The following is a 14,873-nucleotide window of genomic DNA, read 5'->3' as shown; positions in this document are numbered from 1 at the left end:
TACACGTCTTTATGTTGTGAAATACGTCAGGAAGTAATTTCTAAGCCAAAATATATATATAATAATAATAATAGTAAATAATAATAACAAATGTGTCATATGTTGTGGTAGATAATCTAAGTTTTCCCTTCAAAATGTTGCTTTTTTAACTCTCTCTGTATAAATATTACTTTAAACTGCAATTATTTTAAGTGAACTGAAGCATAATGTCACAGCATTTTTCCCAAGTTTCATAATTTCATTTAGTTTCTCAATATTTTTATTTGTATTTTTTTTCAGTTATCAAAGTACCATGATTAAGTAATTATAAAGTAATTTAAAGTAATTATATTATATTATTCATTCATTCATTTTCTTTTCGGCTTAGTCCCTTTATTAATCTGGGGTCGCCACAGCGGAATTTATCGCCAACTTATCCAGCACATGTTTTCACGCAGTGGATGCCCTTCCAGCCTCAACCCATCTCTGGGCGATGCGGTGGCGCAGTAGGTAGTGCTGTCACCTCACAGCAAGAAGGTCGTTGGTTCGAGCCTTGGCTGGATTAATATAATATCATATAATTCAATTTGTTTTATTATAATATAATGTAATATACTTCTATTATATTCTTTTATATTTTGTACCTATGTATTTATCTTTTGTCCAATAAGAGACTTCTTTCAAAGATTTACTTCGCATAATAATAATAATAATAATAATAATAATAATAATAATAATAATAATAATAATAATAATAATAATAATAATAATAATAATAAATTAAATATAACATCAATGAATTAAATAATATATATAAAGATTGTAATGCACAAACACTTTCTAGTATAGTAGACTCACCATCAGCTAAGTATTTATTCACTTGTTTATTTAATTGTTGTGATGTAAGAAAGCTGACAATGGAGGTGAGGATTCACGTGTAGTTCTTTAATAATAAGAGTAGTCAGACAGGCAGTGGTCAAAACGGGAGCAAAACAGAAGCATAAAGGTAGCCCAAAATACGTTGTCAAAATACAGGCAAAATGTCAGGCTAGGCGGCAAAGAGTCAAAATGGTAAACAATGGTCAAAACACGGCAAGACAAACCAGGAAAAAATCTTTGTACTGTTACACAGGGAAAACAAGACTCAGCACAGTGTGTGTGCATGTGTGGTGTATGTACAGTCCATTTAATGATTCCTTGAGCAGCTTCAGCTGTGCATGTTTGCAATCAGTAGGGATCAGGAACCGGTGTGTAATCAGTGCATGCTGGGAGTTGTAGTTAATTTGGTGGCATGTGTGTGTGTCCACAGTAGCTAGATTGCTGGTGACAGTGAAAGCATTTTCATTACTTTCAAATGCTGTTCTTTTGCACTTTTCATTTTAGAATCCTGAATAATTTAGTTTGCTATTAATTTGTCTGTAACACATGAACATCTGTCTGATATTTTACAGTGACTGTAACAGCAACAGAAACTCAATCGCCTCCTTCACCAGCATTTGCAGCAGCCACTGCAGCTCTTATGTGCACAGCGATGAGATGGACTCAGGTAACACAAACATTTACCATCCTGAGCACATCTGACACCATTGTTACCGGATTCCTCTGATAAATCCCCCATGACTCTAATCAAATTTGGCAAGAGCCTCCATATGCCTTTCAGATTGAGTCTTATCTGGTTGCACTTCACATCAAGCACACATTTTCCACTTAGTCAAACAGAACCCGCCAAAACACTGCGCCTGCCAAATTGATGGTCATTTGATGCTAACTGCTGAACAGATGGAGGAAGAGAAGGACGGTGAAGACAAAGAGGAAAGAGATGTGTGCACATTATGACAATACAGCACTAATGAAAACAATATGTTAAATGGGACAACTCAGTACAAAAATGAAAATATACTCACCTTCAATTGATTCAAAAACTGTCTGAGTTGCTTTCTTCTGTTCAATACAAGAGAAGATATTTCAAAGTATGTTGGCAACTGGTAGCTATGGAAGCCCATTTCTGCCAGGTAAGAAAAAAAAAGGCAAATGCTTTCAAAGGCTTTTTAAGACAAAAATAAAATGGCCGTAAAAAGTAAAAAAAAAAATGACTTGGCAAGTCTAAATTATGAGCAAAAAAATTTTTAAATGATCACTTGGCTAGTCAAAATAACAAGATACAAAATTATGATTTGAAATTATGAAGATTATGAAGTTGCATTTACAGGTTTAAATATATGACCTATTAAGACGACAATATATGACTTATTTAGGCAAAATTATGACTTACTATGTCAAATCAATGACTTAAAAAATTTAAATTACAAGTTTAAAAATCCAAATTATGACTTAATATGAGGTAAAAAGTAAAAAAAAAAAATCATTACTAAAATTATTACAATTATGACTTAGCAAGTTCTGACTTTGCACCAGTCAACTTTTTTATCTCTTAATTTCCGACTAGCTAAATCATAATTTAGAGTTTTAATCTCATATTTTTTTACTTGGTAAATTATACTCGAACTGTTTAATGCATGCATTTTGTTTTCTTACCTGGTGGAAAGTAGCCATTTGATGTTGAATGATTTTTTTTCCCACTATGCATGTAAATGGCCACTGGTTTCCAACATTCTTCAAAAAAGCTTCTCTTGTGTTGAACAGAAACATTTAACTTCTAAAGGTTTTTTAATTACTCGAGGGTAAGTGAATGGATTTAAATATGTATTTTCTAATGATTACCATTTCTTCTTCTCTCTCCACACACACGCAGGAGATGAGTTGCCGACCAGTGTATGGATATCTCATGACAAACAGAAGAAACTGCATGGCTTCCTGGAGCATCTGTTTAGTCAGGTGTGTGTGTGGGTCTATATATATATATATATATATATATATATATATATATATATATAATATGCAGTTTTTTTATAACATAACTCAAAAAATTCCAACTGAAATTCCTGATAGGTTAAGACTGCACTTGCTTTGAATAACTTCAGCCCATCTGCAGCCACATAATATCTCCTCTTCAGTTTTTTCCACAGATTAATCACTGTAGTGGTTTCTTAGTCATAACATTGTCACCAATGATTTTAAACAAGATTTAGGTCAGGACTCTGACCATTTTGTTTTTCTGTGTGATGGGGCCAATTGTACTGTCCTTGTCTCCGTCATTTAGAGATTTATTTAATTTAATTTAATTTAATTTAATTTAATTTAATTTAATTTAATTTAATTTAATTTAATTTAATTTAATTTAATTTAATTTAATTTAATTTAATTTAATTTTATTTTATTTTATTTTATTTTATTTTATTTAAAAAAAATGACATTCAGTCAAAATAACACATTTTTTATTGAGTTATTCCACCAAAATACTGAACTCCTCTGAGGTTAAAATATTGGTATTGTGTTGTCTTAAAGGGAATATTAACATGTCTGAAAAAGTACCATTGAGTTTATTATTCAAATGACCATATTTTAAAATAAAGGAATAGCTTAGCCAAGAATGAATTTTTTTTTAATTTACCCATCCTTTACTTGATTCAGATCTTTATGAGTTTCGTTCTTCTGTTGAACACAACTGAAGACATTTTAAAGAAAGCTAAAAACCTGTAACAACTGACCAAATCTGTAAACCATTGTTTTCCATGATATTTGTTTTTCCCTCTAAGGAAGTCAATGGTTACAGGTTTTTAATCTTTCTTCAAAATATCTTCTTTTGTGTTCAACAGAAGAAATAAGCTCACAAAGGTTTGAAACCACTTGAGGATGAGTAAATAATGAGTACATTTCAATTTTTGGGAGTACTATCCCTTTAAAATGTGTAAAAATATCATCAGTAGTTTTGAAATTTCCAAGTGGTCTTTTTTCCATAGATTAGTAATATATTGTAAGTATGCAACAGTATAGAATATAATAAGTATAAAAAGTATAAAGTTAAATGATAAATCTGTGTGAGTGGTTACATCCACTGGCTTGAAACCGTCTGCCCTTAAGAACTCTTATATTTACCTCTGACCTCATTGACACTTAACATTGGCTGAAGCCTCTCATAGATGAACCACGACCACGATCATTTCTCCCTAGAGATCAATCCATTTTGTCTCCACACTTTTAAAGAGGATGTCTCAATCACCAGTTGAATGGAGAATGTGCAGCTCTCTGCGTCCTCTCTTGGCTGCTGTTTGCTTTATAGCATGCAGGTTTCCTGGAGCACAACACTAGCTGTTCACATGCAACACAAATGTTTTCCGGCTGACGGGGTGGGAGTTCAGGGGACTTTTATTTGTGCAAACTGACACTTTAGGTTTAATAGCACCAATGGGACTGAGTTTTGAAACACAGTCACAGTAAGTGAATTTAAAGGCCGGATTTAAAAAAATGTGAAATTCAAATTAAACATGTTTTGTTTAAGCAGGTCTTGTGACCCCAATGACCTTCCATACCAATATTGCTTACTGTAGGGGTGTTGATAATTACAAAAAGTAATCTAACAATGATTGGATTGTTTGATTTCTAATCAATAAATGCAAATATAAACTAAACCACCATTTTTATTGCTTCATCTTTGTGTTGACATGTTTTCTATAAAGACTTTTGACTATGATCACCTTTTATAACCCAGAGGAAAACGTTTCTATTCATGACGCTAATAAGCATGAAACTATGATTGTGTATAATTCATACCATAAAATTAATTTCCATGTGCTACAAGTTGGTTTTATATGTATAATCTACTATATGTTTACACGAGAAATGCTAGTTTATTAACTTAAATATTAATTTAAGCTTATTCTAAAGTGTACACGACTCATTCTGTTTCATTATATAATGGAAATTCACATAAGATCACAAACAGATGTTAAGTGTCATTAGCATATTGTAGCAGTCAAAGAAAAGCCACATTTCTGAAAACAAAACAAAACAAAACAGATCCTACTGTATTTATGCTGTGTTGAAATGGTCCTAAAACTAAACTTTTAGGCACTCCACTAGCTACCTGCAGGTAATCCTTGAACCACTACTGTGTCATTGTGTTCGTTACTGTTCACTACAGTTCATCATGAGGGTGAAAAGAAAGATTTGCTGGTTAAAAGTGTAGATCCAGTATGATCAGTACTAAAGATTTGGAAGCCACTTTAAGCACCCTGTCAAATCATCAACAAGTACAACAGCTGTTGAGACTATATTTGCAAATTCGACAAGGTACATAAGGAATCATATTTTTAAACACAAGACATCGTGTGTGTTTGTTTGTTTGTTTGTTTGTTTGTTAGGGATATGTTTTATGAAGTGTTTTTAAATTTACTGGGATGTTCATATGCGTTATATTGCGTTCTTAAAGATTGTTGCTTCAACATGGTCAAACTGTGTGTATTTGCAACCCTAAAGAAATCAGTTAAAATGGCCAATGCCATAACAAAATATGTATGTTGACAATCACATTTCAAAACATTTGGTTTTAATTGTATATATTTGGCCCCAGTATCCTTCCATAATAATGACAATTACATATATGAAATGTGTTATGGCTAGATTGTTGGATTTCAAGTCATTAGTAGAAGATTTCATGTCGTTTGCTATTTTATCATGCTATTTTTTGCATATTGTTGAATATTATTACTGATTCTTTTTAGTTGTTCATTACGCTACTACATATTATTGGGAAATGTTATTTTACTGTACAGTAATGTACACAATTTGTCCATGTTTTAGGTAATTTCAAAATCAGCTTCCTCTGATGTTTTGGTACTGATCTTATTTTCAGGTGGAGTCCATCACCAGTTTGCTAAAAGGGGCAACCGTGACAAGAGCTTTTGAACAAACTAAGTGCTTCACTCCAGGACGAGGACTTCAAGGTACTGAACCTACCCACACACACTTGCACACAAACTGGTTCTTCAGTGGTTCTTTAAGGTACATACATGTAGCTAAGGTGATAGATAGTACCGCTACTTTATGAAGGACCTGTTAAGCCAAGTACTGTTTGCTTCTTCAGCAGCTCTTTGAGGTGGTTAATGTGCTTTATATTATCTATTCCATACAAAGAACTTGCTCTCTAATTCTTTCTTAGGCATTTTTTACTCTAGTGTGTCTTCATTAAATTTATAAATTTGGTATGTTTACACCTGGTATCCATTGTACTTCAGCATCTTCAGTCCGTGAAAACTGAGTTTTTTGAAAAACAAAACAAAACTGAAGAGCCTGCTTTAGTTAAGAAAAAAAAAAACAGTGTTCTGCTTAAAAAAACAACAAACAAACAAACAAAAACCCTTTGAAAACAGAAGCACGGCTATCCACAATTGCTCTCTGATTGGTCTTTTAAACTATTGCATATCATTCCCTGATTTGTCAAACCCCTCTCACATGACCATTACACAACCGCCATGGTGCAAGTACAAATGCAGAGAAACATGTAAATGCAGAGTCAATGGTTATTGATCATTTGTTTAAGGCTGTTTTGTGCTGAAGGAAATTGCTTTTTCTAAAACACAATAAAAACACCAGTCTGAGTGAGGAACATTTTCCTTCTGAAACGCTGTTTCAAACAAAAAAACACACTACTGTGAATGTAGTTTCAGTCCATTTGTTTCATTTAAGAAATGATTAGGAACAACATTAAAATACCTCATATTTCCTGATGACCACTTGGGTCTCAACCTTTTTTTCACTTCAATTCCCCTCTAATAAGGAACTAACCCAAAACACAGCTTTCTTAGAGGCAAAACTGTGGTTTAAATTACTATTTGCAATAAAGCAAATGAGAGTGTACTCTACTGGTCAAAAGTTTGTGGTCATTTTTTTTCATGTTTTTTTTTTTTTTTAAAGAAAATTTTATTGCATTTATTAAATAAAAAAAGTAAAATTTTTAAATATTGATTAAAATTTTAAAGAACTGCTTTCTTATTGTCTGTAGTTTTAAATGAAATTATTACTCCAGTCATTATTGCTTTTATTACTATATCTTTAATAATAATATTATTATTAATAATAATAACAATAATAATAATTAATATTAGAGTGATTTCTGAAGGATCATAGGACTCTGAAGACTGGAGTAATGAAGCAGAAAATGTATCATTAAAATCACTGGAATAAATTATTGAATTAAATATGAAACTACTTTTGAACAGCTATTTTATTATGCAATAACATTTCACAATTTTACAATTTTTACTGTATTTTTGATTAAAGAAATGCAGCCTTGGTGAGCAGGAGAATCTTATTTTTAAACATTTATTAATTGTACTGACCTCAAACTTTTGACCGGTAATGCATGTAAAAACGTACTGCATGTAAAACCTGTTATAGTTCCAGCACCGTTTGACAAAGTGCTGTATAGTGTTGTTCCCGTATTACTACAAGAAAATGAACCACTTTTTGTGCTATTCAGAACCATTTAATTTAGAGTATACAGTAGAGATGCTCATTTTAATGAACTAAATTCTGCTTTATTCCTGTTGGCACAGGTTCATAATTATTTAAGTGACTTTCATAGCTCAGTTCACTTTTCATGAATTGCATAATTTAAGTTAGACTTCAATTTGCAAGCAATCCACACAAAACGCATTAAATATGCTGAAACTCATAAACTGTACATGTTTATGAGATTATGTTCTTAAAATGATCTCCAGAAATCTCCTATGATGTGTTTTTAAATCTTTCTGGCACTGCCGCTATTGTCAGCTGTGTGTCTGCAAGACAGAAAAGAAGTGACATAAATTTGGGCCTCTATTTCATGTCTAAAGACTGGTTGGCAAAAGGAAGTGTGGTTGAAGGTGGGGGTTTCCTCTGAGTCTCTGTGATTGACTGCTCCAACCTCAGCTTCGTCCTTTACTGCAAATCACCCTAATCAAATCTGTACAATTCATTTTATTTGGGGCAGATAAAGAACACCGGACTACTAGAGATAGAGTCTAGGACATCTCCGCTCTCTTTCATCTGAGGACAGTGGGACATTGAACTCATCGAGATTGTCTGGGTCACTTCCTCTGTCTCGTTGGAGAATCTGTGACGTTTTTTGCACCCTTGAAGGGTACACTTTTGTACAGTCATTTCAAACAAAACATAATCTATTAATAATCAGGCCTTTTACACCAACAAAATTGATGTCCTTAGCATATAAAAAACATCTTCTGTAAAAGAACGTTAATCATTTTATTTAAAATGTAAAGATTTAATTAAATTTAATAAATGTCTTTCCTATGTGTAGAGCATGTCAGTGCTTATAAATTGTCCTTAAACCATGTTTTAAATATATTTAAATATTACAACATGTAGAAATAAATATATTAATATTATATATTAATATATAAAAAATTATATTAAATAAAATTAAAATTCTCTGTATAACACAATTGTCCTTATGCATCCAAAGCATATTGGTAGCTTTTTAATAACTTTTGTCAAAAATTGCAAATAAATAAATAAATTAATTAATTAATTAATATTTTTTTTGATAAACACTACAGGGTTTGTCAGTTTAAATTAAGTAAACAAAAATTTGACATTCTTTTTTTTTTTGTCCAAAGCATAAAACATTTTAATTAAAAACAAATATGCAGTTTATTTCTAATTTTTTTTTGTTCAATAAAATTTGCTATTTTAATAAACACCCCATTATTTTACAACCTCATAAAAGAAAAAAATTGGGACAGTATGGAAAACGCAAATAAAAAAAAATTGTAGTGATTTAAAAATTTTCTTTGACTTATATTTCTTGCAGACAACACAACAAACATCAAGTAATTTTTAATATGTATTTATATATATTTTTTTTTTCTTCAAAATAAACAAATTCCAATTTTGATTCTTGCAAAACATTAAAAAAAATTGGGGACAGTAAAGCATTTACTACTTTAAACAGATGGGTTTACGGTGTAACTTTGTTCCATTTTTAGGTGGGCAACAGGGTCTTCATTGTAAGATTTGTGCTTCAAAATGTGCACACATTCTCTATTGGAGATAGGTCGGGACTGTAGGCAGGCCAGTCAATGACCTGTATCCTCTTCTTCCGCAGCTAGGACTTTGTAATGTGTGCAGAATGAGGCTTTGCATTGACTTGATGAAATTTGCATGGGTGTCCCTAAAAGATGTCTTCTTGAAGGCACCATATTGTGCTTCAAAATCTTTATGTACTTTTCAGCATTGATGATGCCATCACAGAAGTGTAAGTTACCACTGACACAACCCCATACTGTGACAGACCCTAGCTTTTGGACTTGTTGCTGGTAACAGTCTGGATGATTCTTTTCCTTCTTTGGTTTGGAGCACACAGCGTCCATATCTCCCAAAAAATCCCTGAAATTCTGACTCATCTGAGCGTAGTACACGTTTCCACTGTGTGATGGTCCATCCCAGATGCCTCAGAGAAGTTGACAGCGCTTCTGGACACTGTTAACATAGGGCTTCCTTTTAGCACAGTACAGTTTTAACTGGCATTTGTGGGTGTAATGATATATTGTGGTACTTGACAAAGCTTTGCCAAAGTAGTCCTGAGCCCATGTGGTGATATCGCTTGAATGACGATTCTTGATGCAGTGCCGCCTGAGGGATCAGAGATCACGGTTGTTCCGCTTAGGCTTGCACCCTTGTCCGTTATGCACTAAATTCCTTGAATCTTTTAATTAAATTATGCACTGTTAAAGGTGAAATATTAAAATGTCTTCCTATCTTTCTTTAAGGAACATTGTTTTTAAACATTTCAATAATTTTCTCTCATATTTGTTGTCAAACTGGCAATCCTTGACCAATCTTTGCTCCTAAAGGACGAGACTTTTCTTGGATGCTGCTTTTGTACTAAATCCTAATTACAATCACCTGTTGACATCACCTGTTTCAAATCACTTCATTATTTAATCAATTTACCTGATTACAAGCCCTAAATTGCTCCTGTCCCAACGTCATTTGGAATGTGTTGCAGGTCTGAATGACTGGAAAAGATGTTTGTTTACAAATTAAATGAAGTTGACAAGACAAAACATGAACTATTTTGTGTTCATATTGTCTGCAATGAGATACAAGTCAAAGTAAATTTGCAAATCAATTTCTTTTTTTAATTTTCGTTTTCCACACTGTCCCAACTTTATCTGACCTGTGCTGCTTCTTTGTTTCTTATTATTTAGATTGCATTCAAACAAATGCCAGATGGAAATTTCATATGCAATTCTGAACAACAAAAACACAAAGGCAATATTCAATAATTCTTACGCTCACTCCAGATGCTCTCCAGACTGATGCTTACCCATAATAGTCTGCGTGACAGATTCTTCTCAAACGTTCAGATGTTTAATTTAAGCATCCGGATGCTGAATGTGAGTTGAACAGCTCCAGGTATGAAATCTCTGAGTTTGCTGACAGTAGAAAGCAACAATAACGCAACCTGCAGTAACTCCTGAGTCACTGCTTTATGTGATAATAAAGTTCATTCCCAAGGGCACAGTTTCACACCGGATGTGGCGCTCAAGGTCATTCGGCAGGTTAATAAACAGAGAAGGCATTGTTCTGGTGATATTTGAAAGCAGGGGAAATAAATCTTCTCTGAAGTGAGGAGTCAGCGAATGTCTGCTCCGTCTGTGTTTGCAGTCTGAATCCGGGGTTTATAGAGTACCTCCATACAGTGATGCTTGCTTTGCTGTTGTAAGATTAGTTAGTAATCCTCGCGGTTTAACAGTTCATTATAAGTTGTGTGCCTGTACGTGGGATATGTTTATACAGGCTTTCACATGCATGACATTGAGAAAAATGAGATTTAAGAATTACAAACTAAGCTGTTTGTTGCTAGATTGCCATGACGGTGGTTACACAAACAACTGAATGGAACAATATTTTTATGTTACCTAAATGATTCTTCTCTGTCTGTGTTTTCTAGCTTATGTGGTTTACGAGGACTGTATAGTTATATGGGTTTGACCTATAGTAGGCATTACACTGTTAATGTTTACGAGGACATGTCATGTGTCCTCATCATTCAAAATGCTTAGGCAATCATACTTAATGTTTTTTTTTTTATTATTTTTTATATACACAAAGTGCTTCCACACACACACTCACACACACAACTTGAACATCTTTTTCAAGTAGTTTGCTGTCGGCTGGTTTCTGAAACCCACTCCACATCAGAGATTCAGCTACATGGCTGTACGTTTGTGCAAGACAAATAAAAAAATACAGAATTAGGATTCTATTGTTAATAAATCTAAATAATTTTGTATTCCCCCACCCTTGAGTAGCAAACACAATTACTCTGATGATATATATATATGGTAATAGACAGTGACCATTCAGGCACACACACACACACACACACACATACACATAGCCTATATGCCATAATATATCTATAAAGATATACATACACCGTCCTACAGCTCACAAATAATGTTGTACGATTCGATCATTTCTCTAATAAAGTAAAACAGATAAACCGAAACGTAATCAACTATCATATAATACAGGCAATATGACAATAATACTCACCGTTAGGAAATACCACAAGTTAGTTTTCATCCACGTCATCTTCGAATCAGCTCTTCTCAGAAATATTCTTCTCATCGCTTCAAACAATCTTTGTCAAACCCATTTCACCAAAGTAAAACTTTTGACAATCCATTTCTTTGTTTCCTTTTTGCAAACAAGCTGGTCTGTTATTAGCCCGAACTGTTAACATAAAGCTGTGCAGGGCAGGTGTGTCGCATCACATCACGTAATGATTGACAGGGCACTGAACCACCATCTGTCAAAAGAATCATTGGCAGCCATTGGCTAAATTCTCAGTCAAACTAGAAAGTAGGTTATTGTCTAAAAGTGGCTCACAGATCACTTATGCAAAACGTCATAACATGCGACTGCTTTGTGTAGATTTTAGCAACTCTAACTTTGAATTTTTATTTTGTCCATGGTCTCATATTATTTGTAACAGTAAACCATGACATCGACTTGCTTTTTACTACAAAGATGTCATTTCCACGTAGGCTACCAGTAACATAGTAAACAATGTAAACAACAGGTCTCCGGAAGAAACGGTGACATAAATTAATATTCATTCATAATTCAACACTATTGTGTCGTTGGACTAAATGTGCTCTATGGGATGCTGTTCTGAGGACTCTTACCTTTCAAAATAAAACTTGGATGTACAGCAATGAATGTGTGTCTTGTTATTCCGATGATATGCACTCCATATCTAATGAACTTTTTCTGTACAACTAACACAAATTTAGCAAATACATACTTTTTAAAGTTCCCATTAAAAACAACTACATACACTCTCAGAATAAAGGTACAGGAGCTGTCTATGGGGAAGTAACTTTTCAAAAGGTACATATTTGTACCTAAAGGGTCCATAATGATACCTCAAAGGTACTTTTTAGGTACATTTGGGCTCTAATATGCACCTGTGGACTCTTTGGGTACAGATATGTATCTTTTGAAAAGGTACTGCCCCAGTGACAGCTTCTGTACCTTTATTTCTGAGAGTGTACAATGGCTGCTTGAGGGTCAGAGCTTTAGACTGATGTATAGTTTGTTAAGATTACTTGTGCTCTTTTTGATGTAATCTATTCGTAAACACTGACATGTGCAAAAACAGCGCCCCAGTGCGTCCACGTCCTGATGCTGGCTAAGGAACTTAAATACTGAGACATGGGGAGAAACAGAATAAGTAGGATATGTCTAACAACTACGAAGACTGTTAGGATAGTGCTATACTTAGTGTACATGGAAACAAATGTTTGGTGCAAGCTCTCAGAAAATTGTCACCAGGATGATACCTTTCGTTATAGTTGCACACTGTATCTTAAAAGTACATTACAACTTTGTATTTAACCGACTACACGTTTGTACCATTACGATACTATGAGTTATGACATTTACGCAGACACACACTCTGTACACTCCTGAAAATGTTTCACGTCATCCTATCAGAGACCCAGTAATTATATAACCCCTTAAATGAATGGAGTGATGTAAGACCCTCTTACTGTCCTTCAGTTTTCCTGAAAAGAGCAGGAGCAGATAGGTATGTGTGTGTGTTTGTGTGTGCATGTGTGTGGTTTATGTTTATTATACGCCTTTTATCATCACCATGATTTGACACCTTTTATGGACCATCTTTGGGAGAAAAATGATAATAAGGGGCCACTTGATAATCTTGGTTGCTTTCTGAAACATTTTGAATTCACTGAATGTATTAGGTATTGTATATGTCTGAGTACACTGCAAATTCCTCTGAGTAAAATGTACTCAGTTTAGAGGGCATTTGGTCCCTCTAAACTGAGTTAAAGTTACTCAGCAGTACAGTTAAAGTTATTGCGACAATGAAAGGATTAATTAAGTGATGATTGAGCACTGATGATGAACACCTGCTGTTGATAAGCACAAACAGAAAAGAAAACAACATTACAACTAACTTCAAACAGCAGCAGCAGATTCACTTATTACTAACCTGTTAGACTAACCTCTTTGATTCAAATGTCCACAAAAATCCATATGCGACTTATTGAGAATTAACTGTTTTAGTTATTTACGTTTTACAAAAAAAAAAACAACAACAAAAGAACTTATTTTCTGATGTCACCATTGTGAAAAACAGTAGTTGATTTATTTGATCCCATTGACTTGCTTTGTAATGTTAGTGTTTCTTTGCTTATGACAAATATAAAGAGAGTGAATATGATCAGATTAAATGATCCCGTATTGATTCCTAATGTTTGAGTTTAACTTTGCATAATGTTAGCTTTGTAATTTATGTTAAAATTATGGTTTATCATTTAAGAGGCATAATTCTGTGTTTTTCAAGAGAATGTACCTTAACTGTGGTTTTATAAAAAAAAATTAAAAACATTGAGCATCTGAATCAATTTAGAGACACAGATATCAAGAAGCAGCGTATGCGTATCAACAATGGTTAGAGATTTTTTTGCTGCAGTTCGTGCTAGGAGAAACATACAACATTCATCCATAGTTTCCAGCATTCACTGCAGAAAAAAAACAAATACTTCATCATCGTTGTGAAGCATGCGCTGATTATTTATGTGTGTGTTTTGAGTGTTTCAGATGTTCAGTGCATTTTATAACTTGATAAAAGGATTGCTGAGTTCCATTCTCTTGATACACAGTGTTACTTTCAAGATAAAACATTATTCAAACTTAATAGATCAAAATCAATCTTACTGGTTTGACCAGTTACTTAAACACCACAGAATCAACTATCCTAGGCGCATTTGATCTTGTTATGCAGTGCTTGCCATAACACACTATTTGGCAAGCAAAAAGACAAACATTAGAAAACGAATCAAAGAGCCCAAGTAAAGCAACTACTGTTCTCCTCAAATGGTCTTGTATTTTATTATTGTTGTAAACAATTACTTAATCAGTAAATTAATATCAGTAATATCACATTATGGAATTTTGTAGCATCTGGCTGAAATAAGGCCATACAGGTTGGTAATAAGTAAAGCTGCTGTTTGTGTAGTTGCTTAATGATGCTCTGCTGACATTTTGAGAGATTTAATGTGTTTTATTTGAGTTCATTTCATCTAAAGCTAAGGTCACACCGGTCTTTGTGTGTGCGAAATTCTGTGGTGCGGCGCTGCGAAAAGGGGCGGTATTAAACAAGATGATTAGACATTTAAAAAAGCGAGCGATTGCTCCATGTTTAAAATTTCTGTCCAGAGAGGTCTTGTTTTGATCTGATTGGTCTCACGCAGTCAAGTGATGCGATTTTGCAGGTCAGAGTTCACCAAGCTTGAACTTTGCACCGCAGCAACATGCAAAACTTGAGGCATGACCTTGCGTTTCCGGTCTGACGCATTCGAGTGCGTATGAATGGAAATCTATGGGAGGAAAAGTCACGTTTGACCGCAGCTTAAGGCTGTGACTAAAGGTAGACTAAAGGTTTTATGTTTCTC

General features: G+C 33.7%; 1 protein-coding gene across 1 annotated transcript in view; it reads left to right on the top strand.

Annotated features, from left to right (window-relative positions):
- prex2 (phosphatidylinositol-3,4,5-trisphosphate-dependent Rac exchange factor 2) overlaps window positions 1–14,873 on the top strand; it is a 288,313-nt gene that overhangs the window by 191,668 nt on the left and 81,772 nt on the right. The window contains exons 27-29 of the mRNA XM_056450252.1: window positions 1,431–1,525; window positions 2,732–2,814; window positions 5,732–5,822. Of these exons, the coding sequence (XP_056306227.1) occupies window positions 1,431–1,525; window positions 2,732–2,814; window positions 5,732–5,822 (269 nt within the window). The remainder of the gene's footprint in view (window positions 1–1,430; window positions 1,526–2,731; window positions 2,815–5,731; window positions 5,823–14,873) is intronic.

This window comes from Danio aesculapii, chromosome 24 (assembly GCF_903798145.1).
Source record: "Danio aesculapii chromosome 24, fDanAes4.1, whole genome shotgun sequence".
Taxonomy (NCBI): domain Eukaryota; kingdom Metazoa; phylum Chordata; class Actinopteri; order Cypriniformes; family Danionidae; genus Danio; species Danio aesculapii.
The sequence above is the reverse complement of the archived record's forward strand: the minus strand, read 5'-3'. Positions and strand labels throughout refer to the sequence as shown.